General features: G+C 40.3%; 1 protein-coding gene across 8 annotated transcripts in view; it reads right to left on the bottom strand.

The window, feature by feature from the left end:
- Positions 1 to 24,608, bottom strand: part of itpr1b (inositol 1,4,5-trisphosphate receptor, type 1b) — a 79,630-nt gene that overhangs the window by 44,212 nt on the left and 10,810 nt on the right. For 2 of the 8 annotated variants that reach the window (XM_039612769.1, XM_039612772.1), the window contains exons 4-42: positions 20,201 to 20,316; positions 19,989 to 20,075; positions 19,364 to 19,522; positions 17,153 to 17,251; positions 16,952 to 17,035; positions 16,554 to 16,700; positions 16,277 to 16,381; positions 16,015 to 16,059; positions 15,871 to 15,900; positions 15,116 to 15,270; positions 12,788 to 12,887; positions 12,548 to 12,708; positions 12,261 to 12,402; positions 12,015 to 12,173; positions 11,754 to 11,926; positions 11,184 to 11,303; positions 10,909 to 11,100; positions 10,564 to 10,815; positions 10,327 to 10,468; positions 10,086 to 10,239; positions 9,658 to 9,851; positions 9,442 to 9,580; positions 9,286 to 9,340; positions 9,009 to 9,174; positions 8,733 to 8,900; positions 8,581 to 8,643; positions 8,352 to 8,489; positions 8,096 to 8,221; positions 7,786 to 7,986; positions 7,441 to 7,692; positions 7,167 to 7,292; positions 6,888 to 7,016; positions 6,697 to 6,714; positions 6,177 to 6,203; positions 5,723 to 5,843; positions 5,442 to 5,626; positions 3,372 to 3,520; positions 2,635 to 2,746; positions 871 to 906 (exon numbers count right to left, since the gene is read on the bottom strand). In XM_039612769.1, the coding sequence (XP_039468703.1) occupies positions 871 to 906; positions 2,635 to 2,746; positions 3,372 to 3,520; positions 5,442 to 5,626; positions 5,723 to 5,843; positions 6,177 to 6,203; positions 6,697 to 6,714; positions 6,888 to 7,016; positions 7,167 to 7,292; positions 7,441 to 7,692; positions 7,786 to 7,986; positions 8,096 to 8,221; positions 8,352 to 8,489; positions 8,581 to 8,643; positions 8,733 to 8,900; positions 9,009 to 9,174; positions 9,286 to 9,340; positions 9,442 to 9,580; positions 9,658 to 9,851; positions 10,086 to 10,239; positions 10,327 to 10,468; positions 10,564 to 10,815; positions 10,909 to 11,100; positions 11,184 to 11,303; positions 11,754 to 11,926; positions 12,015 to 12,173; positions 12,261 to 12,402; positions 12,548 to 12,708; positions 12,788 to 12,887; positions 15,116 to 15,270; positions 15,871 to 15,900; positions 16,015 to 16,059; positions 16,277 to 16,381; positions 16,554 to 16,700; positions 16,952 to 17,035; positions 17,153 to 17,251; positions 19,364 to 19,522; positions 19,989 to 20,075; positions 20,201 to 20,316 (5,027 nt within the window). The remainder of the gene's footprint in view (positions 1 to 870; positions 907 to 2,634; positions 2,747 to 3,371; positions 3,521 to 5,441; positions 5,627 to 5,722; positions 5,844 to 6,176; positions 6,204 to 6,696; positions 6,715 to 6,887; positions 7,017 to 7,166; positions 7,293 to 7,440; positions 7,693 to 7,785; positions 7,987 to 8,095; positions 8,222 to 8,351; positions 8,490 to 8,580; positions 8,644 to 8,732; positions 8,901 to 9,008; positions 9,175 to 9,285; positions 9,341 to 9,441; positions 9,581 to 9,657; positions 9,852 to 10,085; positions 10,240 to 10,326; positions 10,469 to 10,563; positions 10,816 to 10,908; positions 11,101 to 11,183; positions 11,304 to 11,753; positions 11,927 to 12,014; positions 12,174 to 12,260; positions 12,403 to 12,547; positions 12,709 to 12,787; positions 12,888 to 15,115; positions 15,271 to 15,870; positions 15,901 to 16,014; positions 16,060 to 16,276; positions 16,382 to 16,553; positions 16,701 to 16,951; positions 17,036 to 17,152; positions 17,252 to 19,363; positions 19,523 to 19,988; positions 20,076 to 20,200; positions 20,317 to 24,608) is intronic. The other 6 variants (XM_039612771.1, XM_039612773.1, XM_039612770.1 and 3 more) reach the window with 5 other exon arrangements.

Below are 24,608 nucleotides of genomic sequence, written 5' to 3'. Positions count from 1 at the left end.
TATTCAATAAGCACAGTCTCATCTTGAGACCCAAAATTAACACGACCAATTCAGGGTCTAACCAAAATATGTTATGTTATTTAAAAATAACAGTAACAGTAAAATTCTGTAGGATATATTCTACAAATGTAACACGTCTTTACCTAAACAGCTCACTCCGAAAAAAATATACAACAAAGTACAGCATGACACAAAAGCACATACACTGACAAAAGCACTGGGCCACACCTCAGTCCCATTACCACAGCTGAATAAAATCTAGCCGTGCAGTCTGCCTTTACAAATATTTATGAAAGAATGCTTTTTTCTAACAAGCTTACCGAATTCACTTGTGGTACTGCAATAGGAAGCCACCATTGCAAAAAGCAGTTGCAACAAGTGAAATTTTTTCCCCCTACTACATATTCCAGCATTAACTACACATGGTAATACTGCAAAGTGGAAGTGTTTAGGAACCACAAAAACTCAGCCATGAAGTTGCTGAGCTGCAGTACTTGGTAGCTGCACTCTGTGCTGACGTGCATAAAAGATACCTGACTCACTGACTTCAGAGCTCAATGCTCCTCTGGCATTAACATCAGCACAAAAACTGCGAACCGGGAGCTTTGTGAGTTTCCATGGCCCGGCAGCTGTGTTGGTGGCCCAGTACTATTGGCCATACAGAGTTTGTGAGCTAGACATTTTAGCATTATGCTACAATTTTCCATGAAATTCAGGAGCAACTCTTAACAGGCACACGGCGGGGAAATGGACTAAGCTGCTGACACAGATGGGGGATTGAAACGCTAGAAAGCCTACGTGAAACACAAGCACATCTATGCTGTTAGTGGGAGACAAATGAACATCGCAATAGTAAGTAAAGTGATCAACCTCAGCCACATCCATTTCATCATCAAAGGCAATCAGCTGCAAGAGAAGAAGTATAGGGGGCAGAGAGTTAGTAGAGCTAGATTAGTGAGTTAGAGCTCTGTAACAAGTGTGCAAATGTAAAGCTTCTGAAACCCACACACAGACACACACGCAGCACGTCAGGTTAGTGAAAAAGAGTGAAGAAAGGGCATGTCAAGGCTCAAAAACAGAACAAGTTAATTGTAGTAAAGACACCTTTTTTACATCATCACTGTATTACATCAAATATTTTCATGTTAAGAGAACTGACTATAAAAGTGCAAGTCTTTGTTTTTAAACACCGTTTGGTTGAGAAGGTGAGATATTTAGTATTTTTCCCCAACCAGTTGCTTTCTTTCCCTCCCTGTTTATCAACAAAAAAATAATGTCTTTATTTTATCAGTTATGGTTGAGTTTTGTTAAACAATAAAACATGAAATAGTCCATCCAGCAGATTTTGAAGTTGAAATTAAAGATCTAATTAAAAAAGTTTAACTATTTTCAAACGCTACAAAAAAACAAACAAACAAAAAAAATCATAAATAAATAAAACCCTTTCTGAAGTGCTTTCATCACAAAGACAAGCAAGCAGATTTTTTTTTTTCAGAATGAGCTCAGTCTGTAATGGACCAAACAGGTTCAGTTTGCAAACCAATAAAATGAGAGATTGACTGATTAAAGTACACTCTCGTGTTAACCTTACTTGGCCTGATTAAAATGTTCTTAAAGCTTCATAGATTCTTAGACCAAACTCAAAGGGACGTTAGCCATCATTCCCTGTTAAATATCAGATTTAACTATTTTTTTAATCTCTAATAATCTCTAAAAAGGGCAAAGAGGAGCCTCGATTTGAAATAACCATATGTTGATGTTCAATTATCCATCTGTTGGGGAAGCATTGCCATGCAACAGTAAGGACCTGATCCCTTACAAGCTTCTCACCTTCTCTGTTACCGTCAGTCATGCTTGCTACACACACAGTGTGCACACGCTGACACACACAATCCAGTCATTACTAAGCACTCGAAAAGTAATTAAAAAAAGTTTAAATAAATAAATCACAGGGTAACGTACAAAAAATTCCCTGGCAGCAAATCTAGATAAAAATAGTTTTATTTTAGCAGTTAAAAAAAACAACAAGATTTTAAAAAGTTGTTTTAATGTTTTCATCTGATGTTAAAGCGCTTTATCCTTTTACTGGAAAACAAGTTGGCACAGTTGAGACAATTTATTTGGGATTAGTACAAGTGATCATTAGTAGCCAATGAATGGTGCGTAAAATGTCTTGATGCATTCTCAAATGCGTAAAATGGTTGAGAGACAATGTTGGATCATGCACATTGTTAATAGAGTTAATAAAGCTGATACATATAACACTGTTTTTTGTTTGTTTTCTTTTATTTAAGGAGAAAAGCAATGTGGGAATCTTTTTATCATTACTTTTTGCAAACTCTTAAAAGCACTAAAACTAGAAAAGAAAAATCACAAACTGCCCTGGCTGCAGGAATATCAAATGAAAGACTTGATGACGTTCGCTGTGTATGAGTCATTTCCTTTTTTTGTGTTCTACAGAGGCTCCAGAGGTAAGCAGAGAGCACTCAGTTTTTTCGTTTTTGCTCTGTGATGTCGTGTCTTACTCCAAGTTTTGACGCAGAATATCCTGACATGTCAGAAGAAGACATGTGGGAGAATCTTGGGCAACACTAGAACCAGAGAATGAGAAACAGGAATGAAGGAGGAACATACCTTCTCCCCATAGCCCCGGTCTTTTGACATCATTTCCCTCAGTGTCTGCAGTACTTTGATGCACAGGCGCTCCTCGTTCTCTTCTAGCAACTGTTTGGTGTGTTTGATCAGTCTGATCAAAGAGAACAGGGGTGGCAGAATCAGCACAAACAATACAAAGAGACTGATGAACTCATCACCTTCCTCCAAAACTCTATATACTTCAAGTCTCACAGTGACATAAATCATTTCTGTGACACAGTGATTATCCTTGTTCTAAACAAGAGATTTGGAAGTTATGGGCCTAAAGCATATTTAGGTGCCTTGGGCATAACTGAAAACGGTGATTTAAGAAAATGACTACAGCAGATGCTTCATGTTCACAGAAAACTTAAAGACTAAGTGATGTGCAGTGCAGGCTGATGCCAGCAGCCACAGTTGAGATAGTTTTCTCTGCTTTTTCACCTTCAGATGTTTCAGAATGTTACAGTAGAACTGATTATGAGGAACGAATTTACTGTGCACAACCACATGAATATCCAGGGAAAAAAAAACAACAACAAGCGCGCTCCTGGCCCTGCTACAGACCTGCTGAAAAACTAGTCTCATCAGGTTGACAAAGGTGCTTGTCTCCATTCATGTTTGAGGTACAAGACAAAACTACAAACGCACACATGCGAGTGGTTACAAGGGGACTTCCAAAAGCGTTCCAAAAATAGCAACAGCACTGGAAGTGGTTCAGACAACTTTAGACTCACTTTGATATGAATCCTCCACTTTCACATTTCTTGCGAGCGTCCGTGTTTTCAGGGAAGAGCAGCTCCGGACGATGCAGGACATCCACCAGCACCGAGAGCTCAGCCTGGACCAGAGGTCTCAAACGGTCCTCTAGGGCAGACACGATGTCCTATTGAGCAGAACCAAAGGTTAGAAATAACCCAGAACTGTGTTTTATGGCAAACAGCTACACTGTTATGTATAATTAACACAGTCCTCCTATTCCTGCATTTCATTCAAAGACATCCAGCTACAGTCAGCCTCACATTATTTTGCTTTAATATTCATTTAATATAGAAACAGGAAGGGACACATCCAGTGCATTACACATCAAATCACACCATAATAAACACCACCGTGCCACCTTTTGCAGTGCACTTCCTGTCACGCCTGGTGATGATTACTGTGAAAATGAGTGATGCTGCGTTATGAAGAGTGTTGGGTGGTGATTAAAGAAGTTTGAGAACATCGGGAGTTGGGAAAAACCACTGAAGCTGTTAAACTTTAGGGCGACCGTGGTTCAGGGGGTTGGGAAGCTCATCTTGTTGCCGGTCTGATCCCCAGCTCTCTGTCTTGGTCATTGTGTCCTTGGGCAAGACACTTCACCTACTGGTGATGGCCAGAGGGGCTGATGGCGCGATATGGCAGCTTGTAGCTTACCTCCACCAGTGTGTGAATATGAGAGTGAATGAATAGTGGAATTGTAAAGCGCTTTGAGGGTCTCGAAAAGCACTATATAAATGCAATCCATCATTATCATTATTATTATTTTTATTATTATTATTCTTTGTAAAGACAACAGGAATTTGGGAAGTACACAGTTTTTTGGGAACCACATAAAACCCTGTCTAGAAACGGGTGGATTAGGAAGGAAACATCTAAAACATCACTGAAAATCTATTTCCATAACAAAATAGCTTTGTTTTATCGTTGGAATTACAGGATAAAAAAGCCCTAAGGTTTCATAAGTAGTGTCAACAGTGTGCTGACTGATCCTTGGCTTGATTTTTCAGTCTTCCAGTGAATACTGAGTCATGTGTTACTAGAGAATAAGGTGGAGCAACATGGTCTACTGCTAAAACCACATATTTTTCTAGGATGTAATTGGAAACGTCTTTTATGGTTTTTTGATTGCCACACAGTTACCAAAAACATTATGTCACTCCTGTGCATACTGGCAACAGTTAACAGCAAGGGTGAGGGGGCTTAATTAACCCATTGTACTTTCACATTGGAGTTTTCAGTTATGATAAAAAGGCAGACTGAGCTGTCTTGATATACTATTAACTTTCTTCCACAAAAAACCCAAAGAGGAAGTGGAGATTCACTGCACTCATTCTACTGCCTGATAGGTAGAAACCTGTGGTAAATATCAGACAGTCATGTTGCTTTAAGTGACTTTTATTGATTTTAATCACCTCTTCTTCAGAGAAACACCAAATACCCTAAAAGATAAGACATCAATATTAGAGCAAAACTTTCATTTTTTAAAATTTGAATTTTACTGCAAAACACAAATATCATAAACAATGAATCAGTACAGATCCATTTATGTAATCAGCCTGGAGAGAAAAGCAAAAAAAGCTGCATGTGTGACATCTACACCCTCTTTAAGAGAGCTCCTGTGTGCCAGACTGACAATGGCACAAATGGTCATATTACCACAACTAACAGAACTGGATGTCCTGTACCACCATGGCATCTGACGATAATGGGCTTCATAAAAGCACTTACTGCTTTCTGTGCCCCTTGATATACTGGCCTTTATGAACACACAGGTAACAGTACACAACCTAAAAATAAAGTTTTCAAAATATTCTCCTTTTTATTTTTTTAACCAATGCATTTACTTTAGCAATGTTTAATGCAGTCAGTGTTTTTTTTCTGTGTATGTTTGCGTTATTTTTATAGCTTTTATTGCTTTCATTTATGTTTGTGTTTCATTTTACAGGATGTTTGGCTTACGATTAAATAAAGTACACAAAAAAATTAAAATGGATGAAAATGGATTAAGTTTATTACACTGAAACACCAACAGACTCTCTACTGACCTGTAGCCTCTCAATGATGTTTCTGTAGTCTTTTGAGGTGGTCAGGCCGGAGTCTCGCCTGGATGTGTTCTTAGCAGACAGTCTCCAGTTGAGGATGCTCTTCTGCACGACATTGTTGGACTTGACAAACAAGTTGTTCACCTGACTGTCCAGGTCCACTGGGATAGCAATGGCTCTGCTCTTAGCTAAGCAGAAGCAGAAAGTGCATATAATATGCGCCACTTTTTAACACTGAGAGGTTTTACTGAAATTCATAATCTGTGTTAGTCTTAATATCTTACCCACGTCTGACAGTACTTTAATGCAAGCCTCAACTGAGGCCTTCTGGACAGGGTTAAGCCAGTTACAGTGGTAAACCCTAAACACTCCTTGAAGAAGCTGTACAAAAACGGGCTGACGGGTCTGTAAGACAGGGCGAAAACTAATTACATCTTGCCTTTCAACAAAAGAAGGAAGGAGGAATCGTGGTGTAAAGGAGGGAAACTGTTAACAAATATTTAATAACACACAGAGTGACTATTGTGCTCTCTGAATAGCTTGAATTCATAACCCCGTTTGTGGTAGACATGACAATGTGTGCATATAAGGCCATCAAAGGCATACGGGTTAACAGCTTAAGATCCATTGGGCAAGCTTCCTAATCACATGCATTCCCCTTAAAACAAACCAAACCGGTGTTTAACAGAGAGTACAACAGATTTCTACCTGGCCACAGCCCTAAAGTACAATAAGTACCTCAGTTATCTTTCCAACAATGGCTGCCTGTTGCAAGAGAAAAAGGAAAAGGGTTGCGGAATCATCACGTAATGGTACACTGTAGCGAGCGTAGTTCCCAGAAAGTGCAGTTACATAAAGGATAATAGACATTTTCTAGTGGAACCAAATAGCAACAAAAAAGCTCGATACACAGATAACAGGGAATCAAGTGTCTAACACAAAAAACCTCAAAGTTACTGTACCAGGGATTTGGAAATTGAAGGAGGTTATTGGTCATGACTTATTGGAAAGTCGTGGGGGAGAAGAAACAGGGCTAGAACAAGGTCTAAGAAACACAGTAACCACATTGCATCAGTACATCATCTGCACCAGCAAAGTCCCAGCAAAACCTTGTGCAACACACCCACAGATCTGGGAAGAACAGAGTCTGTGTGCTGACTAAACTATGACCATATAAAAACCCACACACTGAATACTTCTTCACACTCACAGCCAAAAGTTGGGAAATCAAATTTGGGGAAGTGCACGCATTACTTACATATATATGACGAGCCAGCTATGTAAAGGGGAAAATGTCACATTTCATGGTATGTACGGTACATGTATGAGTACAGTCCCTTTTTTTCCCCCCAAACAGCGCTGAGAAAGTCTCCGATTTCTAGACAGCACAAAGAACTCGCAATAGCAAAACTGCTTGGAATATCTATTAAAAAGACATGCCCATTTTACCTGAAGGCTTGTGCTCTGGTCAGAAAAAGGAGAGCTGAAGAAACATGTGACAATACTCATGACTGTTTCGGTTACATAACGCTCCAGCATGGTGTCCGCGTGCTTCCTGTCACTGGTGTTGTTGCACACCTAAGCAAGGATAGAAGAGACGTTAGCATGACACACGGCCACTGGATCAGACTTCCTGCATGTGGCCGACAGGTAACTTGCTGTGTGTTCGCTTCACGATGTGCTGACTGGATTCTCTGTCTATTTATTGTCAAATATTTTGCAGCTTACCCTACAAATGTCCACCAGGAAGTTCTCAAACAGCTTCCACATGTGGTTGGATGTATAAATCTCCTTCATCTCCACCTCTGTATCCACATAGCAGTGGTTCAGGAAGTTGATATAGGCAATCTTCACCTGTTGGATTGTTGGAAACTAAATGAGTGCACTGGTAATCACAGTAGTTTTTAAAACATGTATTCCTGATGCTCTTCTCGATCAGAATAAAATAGAATAAAGTGTATTCACTCAACTTTAAAGTGAGTGAAGAAAAAGTCTTCCATACCTCAGGAATACAATCTTCATGGGTGACAACCCGCACAATATCATCCAGGGGCAGCAGAGAGTTGCACTTGATCTCGGTGTAGACGTTCTTGCCCTCGGTGCAAACGGCCAGCAGTTCGACCAGGTGTATGTGGTACATCAGGGGACTGTTTTCATCCATGCGATCCCGCTCTGAACGCATCATCTGGACAAGTGTCTGAAATGAGGCACGGTCGTTGTAGAACACCAGGACATCCTCGCCGGAGTTTACCAGCTGAGTGGGAGAGAGTCACAGCCGAGTGTACACTGTTATTCCCAAACTGTCGCCCCTGTATTAGAAACCACAAGCATTACTCAAACAACAGACCTCTGCCATGACAATGTCCTGACACTTCTTGATGAACTTGTTCTCGGCCTTGACAATGGTTTGCAGAAACTTGAGATACTGAACATGGCGACCATGCGACTCAGTACAGTGGACAAAGTGCTGAACCACACGCTCGTTAATCTCGCTGCAGAGCTGGAAGTTATTCATGAAGATGTGCTGCATGGTGACAGCCTCCAGGATCTGGGAATGAAACAGACGAGAACATACATTTTCCCAATATGTGGCATTTTGGGATATTTAACTCTTCGACTCGCCCAAGGAGTAGCTGTGAGATGCCTGTGATGCTTACCCCTGGGTTGAGAAATAAGTTTATATGCTTGTGGAGAAGAGCCTGGTTCTGCTGATTTCCTGCACAGAAATTCTGCAGAAACTCGTGGGCCAATTTCATGATTTCCTGCATCCGTACATCCTCACCCTGGTGCAGATAATACAGAGCTTCTTTTCAGTTATGTAGCATTAATGGACATTTGCAAGCAAGGGAAAGCAATGATGATCTTTAAAGCTTTCTAACGATTCTGCATTTGTATTCGGTTTCAGTGTCTGACCTTCTCATAGGGGATCTGTAGGAGTTCTAGCACCACACTGTGAGCTCCCATGTTCCTCAGCAGCCTCTGCTGCTGTTTCCTGCTCTTTTTCCCTGAGCTTCCCTCCTGGACACACAGCTTACTGAGGCGCAGCAGGATCTAAAAAACACAGACACACACAGAAGCAACATTTTAATAATCAACAGTAAATCTAAAATGAAAATATAACTTTAAAGGCAAACGATTATACCTCTTTTACAACTCTGTAGTTGTAACTGCTGGTACTTTCAGTCTTCTTCTTATCTGAATCTCCCTGCAAATCAAGACGCAATTATGAGTCCTTTCAATAATAACACTACATTACTGAAAACCTTTCCACATTGCTTCAAATTTTCAGCGTACCTTCTTTTTGTTGTCAGATTCTGAGGGGCCATCTCCATCCATCCCATCTTCTCCTTGCCTTTTGTAAACCCACAGTTCAGACTTCTCCACAATAGAACGCAGCTGGTCCAGATCTGACTTGATCTGCTTGTAGTTCTCAACATCCTGACTGGTCACCAGGAGCTGGACCTTTTAAGGTTTAACAAAATTTTTTTTTAACTTCATCTGTAAAATGTCAAGTTATTAGAATTATTTCAGATGATGACTTGCTATTAAAATCAGGTGTGGATGATTTACTTGTTTGAAGGCCATGAGGACCTCTTGTCTCTGGCTGAAGTGTCTGAAGAGCAGGTGAAGCGCTCCAGACACGAGGGGCGGGTAGTCATGCATGGTCAGGTGCAGAAGGACCCGCAGGAAAGTGCGACCACCATGGTCATCCAGGTCTAGTGGGGTGTTTTCTTCACTAAACAAAAAAAAATTACAAACACTACCTCAATTTTACTTTATAAAAAAAAAAGTTACTACAGGCAATTAAAGCCCATTAAAAAGCTTAAGAATCCAATTTAAGAATCACCTTCCTCCAAAGATCCCTTCTGCTTGTTCCTCAATGTTTTCAAAGTCAAAATTTCCTAAAAAAAGAAAAAAAAAGAAAAAATACTTCAAATAAGTTCTTTATAATCATATGCATATATGTTAAACAATGTAATTAACATGGTTAAGAGTTTCACACCTGGCATCGGACCTGTGACATTAATGGATCCATTCTGAATAGCAGTGTTGTCTCCTTGTGGGTTGTTCTCATCAAATTCTCGTTTGAAAATACAGAGCAGGCAGGAGATCCTGTAGTCTAGCCGTACGTTCAAAATAAACTGAATAAAACAGATAAAAAGTTACAATATAGTCTGAGGATTTTTAAAAAATAATAATGATGATTCTGATGTCGTACCTGCAGAATCTCAATGATCTTGAGTTTTGTGTCCATGACCATGATATCTTCTCTCTCCGGTTCAGTCTGAGTTTTAACCACATCGCCCTCAGGCTGATGAGTTGGTGTGGTGGGCAGCAAACCGCCTCCTCGCAGCACCACCTGGGTCATCAGCTCCCCAACTCCGTGAATGGACTTCATCACATTACTGCCACCTATAATACAGACAGAGCAAGAAGACATTCAAATCTGCATAAAGGAAAAAAAATAGTGAAATGAAATGAAGTTCTATTTAATTTTAGGTCAAATGTTATTTGTTGATACTATTTCTCCTTAAAACTCTGCACACCTGGAAAAGTGAGAGCTTGATAAAATCTGCCCTTAAATATTGTTTAAGCAACATTGCTACAACAAAGTATTCAGGCTAAGGGAAAACATTCACTCTTTACCTTTGTTTTCCTCTTCCTTCTCTATCTTGTTAATGGGGTAGATGGTGTTGACGTGTACGCAGTCTAAAATGTTCAGTAAGATCTTTGTCAGTCGAAGCAGGTCACTGAAGTTGTAAAAACCAAAGTATATGAGGTTCCTTGCCAGGTTCACAACCTACAAGCAAGAAAAGAACCAACAAATGATTTACAACTTTAAAAAACTGATGTCACTTCTCATCTACCACGAACAAAGAAGCGTTACCTCGAAAGTAAGCTTGTTTTTCTCCTTGTCAGAGAAGGGAATATTCTGCGACACCACCTCTCTCAGGTAGTTCTCCACAAAATCCATGGTGAGGCTGAAGCGCTCTTTGATCTCATCCCGTGTGGTCCCATCGTTGTCATAGCTGGATAATTAGAGGAGAATCGCTTTTAAAAGATACTGCGTCATTTCTGGAATGGCGATACACGCCCCTTTAAAGGGTTTACGATATGAACTCACTCATCAATAGCGATTTTAGACGGAATCTCAGACCACAGACGAGCATATTTGACAGGCGTGACCTGCTCCTGAGGGTCACGGTCGACATGCATGTGCAGCATCAGACGGCAGAAAGATGCTCTCAAGTCGTACGGCAGGTCCTCATCGGACATACAGCGCAGGATCAAATCCACGTCCAGCTGACCGGAGATCTTGTTGATGGCGAGATATTGACGGTCCAGACACATCCGGGCAAAAAGGTTCAGCTGGCACCTGGGAAGAAAAATGGCCGCGTGGTATTTGTAGTCCTTTCTAAATCTGAGCTGTAATCTTTTCACTAAAATTATCATCATAAAGACACAATACCTGTAGTAGCTGACCACTTCCTGATCCTCCTTCTGGCCTTCCTTTGCATCCTGGGCCAACTCCCGGATGCTCTTGCTCCGGATCTCCTTAGAGTTATCTTTCCAGAAGAGCCACACCTCCTCTTCATCTTCCGCCTCCACTGGATTGTCCCCGTTTGTCGCCACCTCAATCTCAAACCTCGACAGAACCAATCTGGTACACAACACCAACATTTTTTTCTAAGGTCTCATTTCAGTTTACCAGATTAAAACACCTGATGAAAATGAGCATCTCACTTGGTTTCAATGAGGATGTCAGCATTGCTAGAGTCCAGCACAGCATTGCAGATGAGCTCCTGTGTCACAGGTATGGATTTGTTCATGGACACACAGAGATCTGACAGGTAGTCCAGAAACCTGGTGACAGATCACAATATATTAAATTAAAAAATAAAGAATCAAATTTCAGACTACATACTATCCTATGTGAGGAAGAATAAATAAACTACTTTATATTAAAATGTTCTTGGTTGCTCCCCCTGCCTCAGTACGGTAACAGTTCAAACTGTGAAGTCCTCTCTGTTTGAACCGCTGGATCCACCTCATTCACACATCATTAACAGCAATTTACATGACATAAACAAAACACATTTACGCACTAGCTGTCAGCATATTCCCTCTAGTACCAAGGTCCTGCACAAGCAATTCCACTCATATTCGTACTGCACTCATTTGAATACATTTACATAGATTTGCATTCCTTCAGAGCTGTTATATAAGCAAATCTGACCCAGTCTAGCCACAGGGGCTCCTTCTGTTACAGTTTGAAGAGAGCAGCCAGGGCCCGTCTCTTTCTGTAAGCCTTACCTTGGTTCCCGGTTCTTCCTCACTAGTGTGACGAATGTGTCTATCTCAGCAGCAGTTATGTGTTTTTCCAGCAGCTTCCGGTTGTTGTGAAGTAAAGCCGTTATTGTGTCTTCTGCCAATACATCATATCCTATCTGTTTCTGCATGAAGCGAAACTGTTTGGCTATATATTCCTGCAAATCAGATAAAGGAGGGGGTAATCAATGCAGAGAAAATGTCGCACTATCCAAGCTCTGAGTGAAGCTGTGGTGTTGAACCTACTTGGTTCTTCCTGTAATCCTGCTGGGAATGGCGGAGCACTCTGTAGCAAAGTCTGCAAATATGTCTAAACGGTGCGTGGCGCTGGTCTCCCAGCTCTTCCAGTCGGAGCATGGGACCATCACCGCTGTCAGTGAAAGGGGCTTGAAGAAGTTTGAAAATCTGTAGAAGGCAACAGGGATTTGTTTTAGTGCCTAAAGTGAACATTTTAAACCAGTACATAAATGGTCTCATAGGTTTAAGGCCTACCTGTTTAAGAATATTCTGCTCTCTCATGAGTTTCTGTCTTTCCCTGTTAGGTTTGTTGACCATGATCTCCAAGACATCCTGCCCACTGTTGGGGATGTCTACCACGAAAAAAACTAAATCTTCCAGGAGCTTTGTCACAAACCTGGAGAGGGTACAAGTTCCACCTCAACAGTTTAGTCTTAATTTCAGTGAAAAATTTCCTTCTATACTTATACTATCCAAATAAACAACATACAAATAAAATATAAAACCCAATAAGAAAGTTAGCAGTCTGGTGTCATACATACCTCCTTTCATTTTGTGTAATGGTACCCTTTTCCAGCTTTCCAGCAATGGACGCCAACACTTTACTTGCATCGTTAGCAAAGTCTAAATCACGCACTTCTGCTGGTGGCACTGGGACAATGGCAAACGCTTCTTTGTCTTCCTTTACTGCTGATGTTCCAATCTGGAAAAAACATCAAATCACTCACTGTAACTGTTAATAAAGACTCATTCGCTTGTTGATCCACACAGCAGCTACTCACCCGTAGCATAACAGGCTTCTCCTCCTCTTTGTCAATGGGGAGGTTGGTGCTATGAACCCATGTGTTGGTGCACAGATGTCGTAGCCTCACATAGGAGCTCCTATAAATAAGAGAGGAAGCTGATGTGATGAAATAAAACAAAAGACAAATAGAAGCTGCGAATCAGCTACAGAGCACAGTGGAGTGTGATGGGGACAAGTTAGCATAGCGCTTCAATAATCAGACTAATCATGGAGTAAAATCATTGTTAGCCACTGTATAAGCCTTTGATGCTATCAACAGCTACAAACGCAACCTTGTTTTAACGCTGTGGGCATTCTGTGATCAAGAATAGGTAGGAACATACATTGTCTTCTCTTTCTTTAATAACTTTCCAGATCTTCTGTTTTAAATCATGTTGTGTTTTATGATAATTAGACAGATTTAAGGAGGCTTTGAGTGTTCATTAAGACAGACAGCTCCATTCAACAAGCTTTTTATTCTCAGGCCAAGACCTCCATTTTCAGTTCACAACATGGCTCACAATTAAGACTTACAAAAGACCATAAATCAACTCCTCTCTGAAAAAACACAGAAGGCCATAAGCACTGTGATTAGATTTATTATTGTACGCTGTTATGTGACAAACGTGCAGCTGATAATTGTAAACAAGCTTCCTGGGTCTGGAAAAGGCTGCTTACAGTGGCTTCCTCAGGAAACTGTGTGTTGCTTGTACAGATTAGCCAGCAGTGACCTGTACAGTATTATCTCTCTTGCATTAAGCACTGAACCTTTACACATAGTAAAGTCTGAGCCAACTACGTCCTTCATTCTCAAAGCATCCAGCCAGCTCCACGTGTGTGAGTGAGTAAGAGTGTGTGTGTGTGTGTGTGTGAGAGAGAGGGAGAGGTCTTCAGCACAGGCAGCAGACAGCAGCCATATTCTTGGCAGGCATTACATAACCGCCTACTGAGGCTAACAGGCTTACCTTTGTGTACCGGTTCTGCCAGGCATTAGTTAGTCCCCTGGCTGAAGTTTGAGGGACAAGGTTATTTTAGGTTGGAGTGGGAGGCGTAGTAGTAGCCTGCATCATGCAGACACACACCTGACTATGCCACACAATAGAGGCTTTGAGAGAAGGTGGGGAGAATCTAAGCTAACCTTATGTGCAGTGACAATGACGATTACACAATTGTAATGTTAGAACGACACATTCTCTCTTTAACACAATGCTGTCAGCTGGAATTGAGAAACCAAACTGAGGCTCATTATGAATAAGCCAGAGGCTTATCACCAACCTTAGGACACAGACTACATGATATATTGCATCATGTGACTGCTTTTGCATCATCAAATTTTAATCTAAGAAAATAAATCCAAAAAACATTTCTGCCAGATGTTTTTGTTTTTTTAAAGTGTGTTTTTAAGTGACAGTGCATGTCGTCTTAGAAAACTGAAAGTTTTTCCCTTATTGTGAACACTATCCAAGCCTCAGCGGTTTCCTGTTTCATGCCATACTGGGACTTTCCTAACTCTCCTTGGTAAGTTTCACACAATCTCAAGATTACCAGTGTAACACACACACACACATGCGCACACACACATGCGCACACACACATGCGCACACACACATGCGCGCGCGCACACGCGCGTGCGCACACACACACACACACACACACACACGCGCACACGCGCACACGCGCGTGCGCACACACGCGCACACGCGCGCGCACACACACACACACACACACACACACACACACACACACACACACACACACAGTCCATGATTTCTGAAAGTAAATAAAACAAAAAAACAAAAATTTACCCAAACAACACAACTACGTCTTTGTCTGTCTCTGCTTTGAAAGATGTGTCAGACCACTCATAACAAAACTGGCCCTTGTCCAGCCTTGCAAAACGCAGTCATCACCTCAGAAACTCCCTTTCCACTGGCGTTCCAAATTCCCCCTCACAATGCACATGAGTCAAAAGTTTACTATTGTCACTGTTTGAACTGCTGAAGTCTTGACATCATTGCGGTCTTTTTGATTAGCCAAGGTGTTGTTGAGATATTTGTCATCTGCATATTTCCCCCATATTTTACAACATTCCTGATGCTTTTTTTCCCCCACTGAAAAAAAAAAAAAGACTAAGGCATCTATGAAACCACTTATTGGTCTGATTGGATTTGTCTGAACACTAATCTTAACATCTTTTATGATTGTACACTAGGAACATTTTACTTTTGATTTCTGCATACTGTGAACTTGCATAAATTCAGTGGCTTCAGAAGCAGTATTTGTGGCATGCGTATGTGAATATAAAAGTTTGTGTTAAATGCCAAACCTGGGCACCATGGAGTCCCCGCCTCTCAGAGTGGTTGGGTCCAGCTCAAAGATGGAGGAAATATCCATACCATCAGGAACAGGCACCAAAGTGTACATGATTTTCTCCTGTGGACCCCGCAGGCGACCGCGTAAAGCTTCATTATCTCCATCCAGCTAAAGGAAGAAAGCACGCAGTGAGGAGGTGCCAACCACTAAAACACAAAATGATTGCAGCTTACGGATAAAATGTGGCTACACTATTCAACTATACTGAGGCGAAGGCATATCCAGGTTGTCTTCTTACATCAACCTACTAGCCACCAGCTAATCTGATTTTACAAATTAGATTTCATATCTGATGGAAGTTGAAAAAAACCAAACAAACAAACAATTGATCATACAGCTGGACTTTGCTGGACCAACAGCATGATCAAACCATAGATAACAACACTGACACCTAATGGCAATTTCACTTAAGACATGCATCAGGTGGGATGCTGGAATGGTGACACCCTGTGGTTATCAAGTGCAACTAAAAATGAGGACACACACACACACACACACACACACACACACACACACACACACACACACACACACACACACACACACACACACACACACACACACACACACACACACACACACACACGAACAAGGTGCCACAAAAACTGCAGCGAAAAAAAAGACAACAAGCATGCATGATCAACATTGAGACAACAAGAAATGTTTGACATACGTTGCTGCAGCTACGTAAAGACTGTCTGACAGTACCTGGAAATTAAAGGGTGTAAAGTCCACCACCTAGAGCAGGAAGCACAGACCCAGCAGAGATTTTAACAAGCAAGACTGATAACGGCGAGGCAACCAGCAGGGCATTGCAGAGCACTCAGAGGGGAAGCGATCAGGCTTACTTACAGAGGGCCGCTGCTCGGCATTCTCCTCCTCAAAGTCGGGATTCACCTGGTAAACATACATTAAAACAGCCTCCTCAGCATCATTACTTTTCATATTGCTGCCCCTTTGCTGTGCTTTCAACATCCCAGCATGTGTATATACAGTAACAAAGCTTTGAACCAAACACTTCAGAGTATTGTTCTGAAAGTCCATAACAAAGTGGCATGGGTACAAAGTGATAACTGCAAATCAAAAATACAAAAGTAAACATGCTGACACACACCTCACCCACCTCAGCAGCCAAATAGCACCCTGTGGCCAAATGTTTAAACCTGAAAAGGCTGTTCCAGTAGCCTGCACCTCCCCTGCATGGGTCATGGTGAACCACCTGGCAACGGCAAAACACACAAACACAAATTACAATAAACCCGCATTATTTATTTGAGCAACTTCTGATCACTTTTATTGTGCTCAAAGATAGTGGTGAACATTAAGTTTTGAGTACTCAATTATCAGAAAACTGAGCTTCAAAGGCATTGTGCATTTGCATAATTACTAACCTCAACTTCCCACAGTGCTTTGCTGCTTGTGGCAGAAGTCGCAGACTGCCGACCGGTTGTCCTAAGAAAAACATATTGCTTCTTCCTATAGTCGTCACAAGTGAGAAACTTCTCCTGCTCCGCATGGAACAACCGGACTACATCGCCCTGCAGTTACATTGATAAACACATGTGGACAGTTACCATGGTTTTTATTCTCTTTCGACTGTTTTATTTTCAAACCTTTATGGTGTTTTTAGGTTACTGTTGTTCCTATTAAACTGTGTTTCATGTGTTCTAATATGCGTGCTTTGTAGCCAGTAAGGATGTTATATGTACATTTGGGAAAAACTGCTTAATGTAAAAAAAACAAAAACAAAAACAAAAAAAAACACATGCAGAAATCTGAGCTCACTGACCCCCTTGAGTATCGTTTCCTTGTTGTCGCTCCATTTCATGAAGAGAACAACTTTCCAACTTGTGTTGCAATTCACAGAATTAACCTGAAAGATAGAAGTATTTTATTTTATGTTATATATATAATATAATAAAGTGCATGTGCATTCACTCAGAATTGGATGGACAGAAATGAAGTTTAATAAAACTGTGTGTTTGTGTACCTCATTGCACCCTGGGTTGTCAACTAGCTGGTGGCTGCTTGCATGCAGAGGTTGTCCAGCATTGACGGGGTTAAGGACTACTTTATCTCCAATCACCACCTGCAGGAGCAACAAGAAACACGAAGAAAAATGACGCATTAAATGGAGGATGGTTGGGATAACTACTGTATATTATTTTGCAATACTGAAGCAAGTGGACGAGGCCAGCTTCCAGATAACCACTAGGTGCTGCTGTAGACCATATTGAGTGGGAAAGAGCCTGAGGAAAATAATGAAATTGTAGCCCTTGTCTCTAACATTACACATTCACCACATATGAATAAGAGCAGGTATTAGCAAATAATAAAAAAAACACAAAACAAGCTTGAGTCTAACAAACATCTTTTGGTCAACAATCTGAACATTAAAAGAAATCCGAATTAGGTGAAGTATTTTAAAAACAGTCTCACAACAAGTTTCAAATGTCTGCCTTTCAGGCAAGGAACCAGATTAACTTTAATAGACAAACTTCTACTTTCTGCAACCAGTCCAGCTGACAAGTATGAGACATTTGTCCCTCAAAAAAAAACCTTCATATTCAAACAGAATAGTTAAAGCATTTAGCCTCTCCTGTCATTTCCACTGGTGGCGCTGGTGCAATGTATAAGTTCTGCAGTGGAGCAGCCCCTGTTCCTATGTAGGGAGGATGAATCATATGCAGAAGAAAAACTGGTCCAAGCGGATTTATAAAATGCAAATTAATTAGCTGATCAGCCGGCTTAACTCTATTAGCTTCCATCCACCAGGAGTAGAAAAAGGAGCCCGAGGATTAGAGGTTATGTCAGTGTAGTATGTGCTCTTTCCATATCACCACATCTTACTTTCCAGGTCAAAACCTGGCACCAACAATATCCACAACATAACTACACTACTAATAGTTAAAGTTTGTTACACCAGTAGCCTCCAATGTAGCTGCTAGAGGCAAGTGTACCACAGGTAAGGCCAGGTAAGGTAAATCCACTTCTATTTAACTGAACACACCCAAATGTTTTTCAAACTTGTAGACTTCTTAAGAGGTTGAGTGCAGTTACATGAATATTTTTTATTTTAATATTTCAGATTTCATGCACCTAAAACTCCCAAACACAAATACAAAAACAATAAAATCTATAGTTTTCCATTAAATCCACTTAAAGACAGTTTACAGAAGGACATTAACTCATATGCACTCACTGGTCACTTTATTAGGTATACAACTTTAACTGTAATACTAATCACTAATACAACGCTAACCAGCCAATCAAATGTTAGCAATTCAACTCAATGGATATGGACAGCACAGCCTGCTGATGTTCAAACCATTCGACTTCGAGATGACAGGAAGACAACAGTCACTCAGATAAAAGGACATCACTGAATACGCAGCAGGCAGATGGGCTACAGCAGTAAAAGACCACTCCGGGTGCCACTCTAGTCAGCCTAAAACAGGAAACTGACGCTACATTTAACACGTGCTCATCAGGATTGGACAACAGAAAATTGGAAAAATGTTGCTTGATCTGATACTTCATTTCTGCTGCAACATTTGCACAGTGGGGACAGAATTTGGCATAAACATTGTCACATCTAACCTGAGTATTGCTGCTGACCATGTCCTTTAGGACCACAGTGCACCAATCATAGCTCAAATCATTAAAGCACTTTTAAGATGCAGCAGAAGGAGACAAATCTGCAGCAACTTTGCGATGCCATCATGTCAATAAGGACCAAAATCTCCAAGAAATGTCCCTCACCTGGCTGAATATCTGCCACAATTAATTATGGTAGGTCAAAGCGGAAAAGGGTTCAGCCTGATACCTAATAAAGTGTCCAGTGAGTGGATATAATAATTTGTTACCATGTAGTTATGTATTTAATAAGAACTGGCTGTCATATAAATACATGGCTTTCCCCTGAATTCCTCTGGTATTTAACATTATCAGTGTAAACTAGTAAAACTGAAGCGAATGTTTACAGTACTGGGAAGACTTGAAAAAGTTTATCAGTAGTTTAGTAGTCAGCAGGTGAGTGTACAATTGCTAAATGTAAACCTATTCTGGTGTTCCAATTTTCTGCGCTACACATCAGTCTACGTAACTCCTGTTTTCAAACCTCTTTAAAAGTCTAAAAATATATCCTTGATTTCTCTTGCTGAGCATAATTAACTTGACTCCCACACCCTGCTCTACCCACACTGTCTCCCAGGGATCTGAGCTTGTAGAAAGGCTGGATGTAGAACCAGGATCCCTCGTTTCCTGCCGAGTCCAACGTCACTCTCATGGCATTCTTCTCCAACAGTGCAGGTAAGCGCTTGTTCACTGTCAGGTATTTATTGCTTTTCAAGTGCAGCAACTGTTGGCAAAAACAAAAAACAGAATCACACGGTCACAAGCCCCACAGCTACTATCATAATAAAGACAGTGGAAAGAATTACAGAGCATGGATCATATAAGCTGAGAGATACAAAAGCCTTTTTTTATTAATATTTTTTAAATGATCTCCCCTGAAACCAGTTAACCAACAAGTCACTGATATACTAACATATACACTGTATACCTATTTACCCATGACCTACTGTAGTCCTTGTGCGTGTCATAGACTACATTTCTGGTTACCAATGATCTCATACTCGAGTGCAAAACATTCATTTGTAATGTGTAAAGATAAGAGAGCCTGCAACAGATAACTTTACAGCACATCTTTGTGCTGTAGCAGTTATTTAAAACTCCTCTTTCATTAAATAGAGTTATCTTCGATCTTAAATACTGCAGCTTTTCTGTTAAGCAAAGAACCTTATCTCACTGGGCCTTAAACGCACCTGAATGACATTTCCATACTGGATAACTGTCCCCAGCAGCTTTCGGTTTTCAGACTCATTCTGCTTCTTCTCAAGATCAGCAGCATGCTAATGCACAGAACAGAGGTACAGAGATGGAAACATGCAGCATTTTTTGTCTGTGCACATTTTCTACACAACAGCACAAAGTTACACAGCACTGCAAGATCTTGGAATGGTGATGTCAGCCTTACATGAAGTTTATTGAGGAGGACTGTGTCAGTAGTGCTGTTGCCTCCAGGTTTTGCTGCCTTCCAGAACTGTTTCTGTGCCGAGTATCTGTTCATAGGACACAGTTTGAAAAGGCAATCTAGGGGGGAAATAAGAAGAGAAAGGTGACGAGTTACACTTCATCTTTTCATATTAGCAGTGGTCTGCTTGACCTCAGCAAACAGAGGAATGTCTCAGTAGAACAAAGCAAGGTTTTGGCACACTGTGGAACTGAAAATGATTACCTGTGAGCAATTTAGGTTGATTGTTTTAAATGTGTCGCACCAAACACTGTATGCTCCTGAGTTTATATATATATATAAGTTATTTTGTCAACACAAATGGCACAGGATACTCCTCTCCAGAGTTTGTGCAAGATACTCAATACTATATAATACTTTACCCTGCATTCATTTTACAAGATATAACCTTAATACAATGTCATACTAGAAAAAGTTGCATTTCCTGTGAAAATGCCGGGTGAATGCCATGTAGCAGAAATCATGTGCCGAAAACAGCTGAAGAAGCTGGACTGCCTGCTGAAGATGGCTTTATTTGAAAGGGTACACTGAAGAGTGTCAAGAAATCAGAGGGAGCAAGAGCGGGGAAGACATGCAGCAACAGCCATGGCTAGGATTCAAACCTGCACCACCCGCTCTCTGGGTGCCTGCTCATCTCAATGAGGAAAACCCGTGTGCAATCCCAGAGACAGATATGAAGAGAGAAAAAAACGGCTTCAATTCCAGAGTTTGAAATCTGAGAGAAGGACGGATTTCCTATCCTGAAACAATCGTAATTCATGAAAAAAACAGTAAACGGTATCAAAAAAGCGTCAGGAGTGTCTGAAGATATACGGTCTGGCTCCATAACAGAGTTAATCTCTACAGACTTACAAAGTAAAATGCCCTCAAAGTTTACAGCATTAAACATTTTTAAAGCTTTGGGTTCAAAAAGCTTTGAATTTTATTGGACACCTACTTCCTAAAGGATGTGAGAGTTATGGGCAGATTCAGCTGGCTTACTGTGAGGTACATGCAATAACTTTTAATAGGGGAAACAAATATTTTTTAGAGTGTTACATAGCACTAATAATCAGCTATATGTGACTGTGCGGTACATGGACAGGCTTGCTTGTATTAGCTGATGACTTATCACTCCGACATTTCATCCAAACATGGTAACTTGTGGCTCCAAGTAACACAGTGATGGACAAAATGCTAACACAGAAGCTTCAAATTGCTAAATCTAAGAACCAGTGGTTGATTTCAATGTGACAGCGACGACCTCAGCAGCTTCACATTTAGCTGTTCGTGTCAAGATTAAGGATAAATTGCCAGTCTCTCAAAAACAACACGTCAAAACAGTGAACTACTAAATCCACAAATAGTAATGATTATAACAGTAGAACAAAATGAAATTTCCTTGTGTTGCAGGTATTTATAGCTAATGTATGCAACATGAAGTAAATTAATCGTCTTTTATCTGTTCAGACTGAATTACACACAAGAAGCAAACATGCTCAATTCTTTATAGTATACTGTAGATACTGTACTGTATATGGTAAGTGGAACAGGAGACCCAGTGAGCTATAAATGTGGTACAGTTTTTTTAAAGCCCGAGTGGATGCTGCTGTTGGAAATGCGGCCACTGCAGGAGCATCCCAGAGTTATCTATCATGTGGCATGGGTAGAAGAGGGAGGACCGGATGACAGGAGGCCAAGGACCAATAGAGAAAAGTGGGCAGTGGCAAAAACATCTGTCTGACGGGGTGAGCAGCCAGGAAAAGACAAAAATAGACTGGGAAGAACCTAAATATTATGGGCAGAGAAGTATTTGCTTGAAGGAACGATGATGACATTAGAGAATAGTGTAATTAACCTAAAAGACTTGCTACATTTTTTTACAGCATTTACCACAATTAGGCTCAACCAAAAGCGAAAGAAAAACAAAAAGAGATGGAAGTAAGAAACTAGCATAAAAAAAAATCACTAATGAGCAAAGAAATTGAGCCCTTTCTTCTATACTCATTAGTAAAATTTCAATTTTTAACTGCTCCAAACCCAATCTTTGAACAATAAAACTCTAAAGCACACCTTTTGCACACTTAACTAATTAATATGTGAAGAGCAATAAGTATGTAGGTTGTTAAGGGAAAATCACAGAAATAACAAAATAAAGAGATTTATATACACTTCCCTGTCATCATTGGCATTTTAGAGAGCATCACAAGTTGTCATAGCAAAAAACTACAAGTGGATTCATTTTAATAAATGGTAGCATCATTCTACTCTGTAACATCAGTGAATGGTGAAAGAAAAAAAATAGGTAAACCAGTATTTCCTGTTTTAGAAATACTGCATTGTAGAAAATGAATTTCACATTTGGCCTCTGAATTAAAGCTTGCAATTTGCTCCAACAGAGTGAAGTGAGGCAGCCCTGATCCCTGATTCATAGTAATAACAGTGAATTTTATCTGGGTTTAAGAAGTAAGAAGAAGCTACAGAGACTTCTACAGAGAATCATATTTTCATCAAATGAAGGCCTTACACAGTGCATCCAATACAATCCCCAATACAAGTGAGTAATTTTTTCACTCATACAGACCACTGCTTCTTTCTCTTTTATTGGTCCCCGTCTCTCTGCCTTAGCTCTGTTAAGCCTACCAGTGTAGTTCCCCCAGGCATCCTAATGTAACAGAGCAAAACAAAAACCTCAGAGTAGGTAGTTTTCCCCAACTGATTACTTAACATTTCCTGTTTCTTTAACAAGCTAATCATGACAAACTTCAAAAGGAGATGTCAGTGCCTGAGTGATGGTTCTTAAACATCTCTAATTCAGTCTCTTGCTTGATTTCATGACTTTGGTTTCCTAATTCCTAACCGAAACCTGTCATAAATAACAACCTTTTTCATTAATTTAAATGGTTTATGTAAAGGTGGATATGTAAAGCTAGCTCATAAACACGTAATATAATGTTTGTGGTAACTTCCTGTGTGACCGGAAGTGAATGTTTTAACGGAAACTAGCTTGATGTCCAAAACAAGACGCAAGGAAACATTAAACTACTGCTAACGGAGAAAAGGGAGAGAAAAACAAGGTTAAATCGTATAAAAATGAATGGTTCTAGCTACAATCAACAGGGGAACAAGGTATGTAATGTACATGATTTAATTTGAGCAATCGGAAATATATAATTTGTATTGTATTTATTGTAGTTTAATAGAAAACGGTTAGACCAATGTAATGAGCTGTTAAAATGCTGTTACATGAATAGCATGGTAATTGTTTTATTTGTTTGTCTAGCTCTTACGTTGGTTTGTTGTCTGATACACGGCAAGAAATAATAAAAGTCATTCAACAACCATCAGTTCTGGCCTTCTCAGTTCGACTGGATGCTACAGTTTAAATTCACATTTTTCATTCTTCATGTGCACTCAAGCCCCACTGAAAATACTTGTGAAGAAGTAATATGTTTAATCTGAGCCCGGAAAAAAAACATACGTAAGATTGGTATACATACATTCTTTAAAAAAATTCAAGGGAAAAATTTCAAAACATCTTATCTCAAAGGGGGGAAAACTCCCGTATCCTGATAGGGACTGAATAATGTCTTAGGAATTAAAAGATGCTATCAAAGATGCATTGTTTGACAGAAATGCAGCAGCGACACCGACCCTAGCCAAATGCAAACTAGCAAAAACAGTCAAAGAAGACGAGGAGGAAAAATGTCAGCTCAAAAACCATTTTGGGTGTTGTCTCAGTGTTGCCCCTCTAGTGCACCTTTTAATTTCACTAACACCAACGCAGCTGAAACTGATTAAAACCCCCTCTCCTACATAACTGTACCGTTAAATATCTCAAAAGTTGACTGACTTGATGGTAAATGGATAAAAAAAAAAAAAAAAAAAAATAGCAGTAAAGCAAAAGAAGTCACAGTCAGGGTAATAAATGAAATTCTAAAAGGCCAAAACCTCTTTGCAGTTTTCTTACACATTAGTTAATGTTTTGAATTTATTTAATAACAGCAGGTAGAACAGAAATTGGGACATTGATGTCATAAATTTTACTTGCACATTTTGTGCATGACGTACATTTTGGGCACCAAAACAGCTCTGATCCACTGCATTGTGGACTTCTCAAAGAGCTCTGAAGGTGTCCGGTGGTTAAGAAGAAAATGAGGCCTCCAGGGATTTGACTTGCTTGTCTAGCACATGCCACAGACAGCTGATGCTAAATCGCATCAATTCCCAAAGCAGTCATGAACAGTTTCTTACAGTGTGACAGGGCAGGTATATTACCTTTTTAAAACATCCCATGCAGGGATGTATGCGGTCTGAAGCATAGAACTCACATAAATGCCAAAGCCAAACGTTTCCCCTGTTAAACATGGCT

Source organism: Oreochromis aureus, linkage group 5 (genome assembly GCF_013358895.1).
Source record: "Oreochromis aureus strain Israel breed Guangdong linkage group 5, ZZ_aureus, whole genome shotgun sequence".
Lineage (NCBI taxonomy): Eukaryota > Metazoa > Chordata > Actinopteri > Cichliformes > Cichlidae > Oreochromis > Oreochromis aureus.
This window is presented reverse-complemented; position numbering and strand designations above follow the sequence as displayed.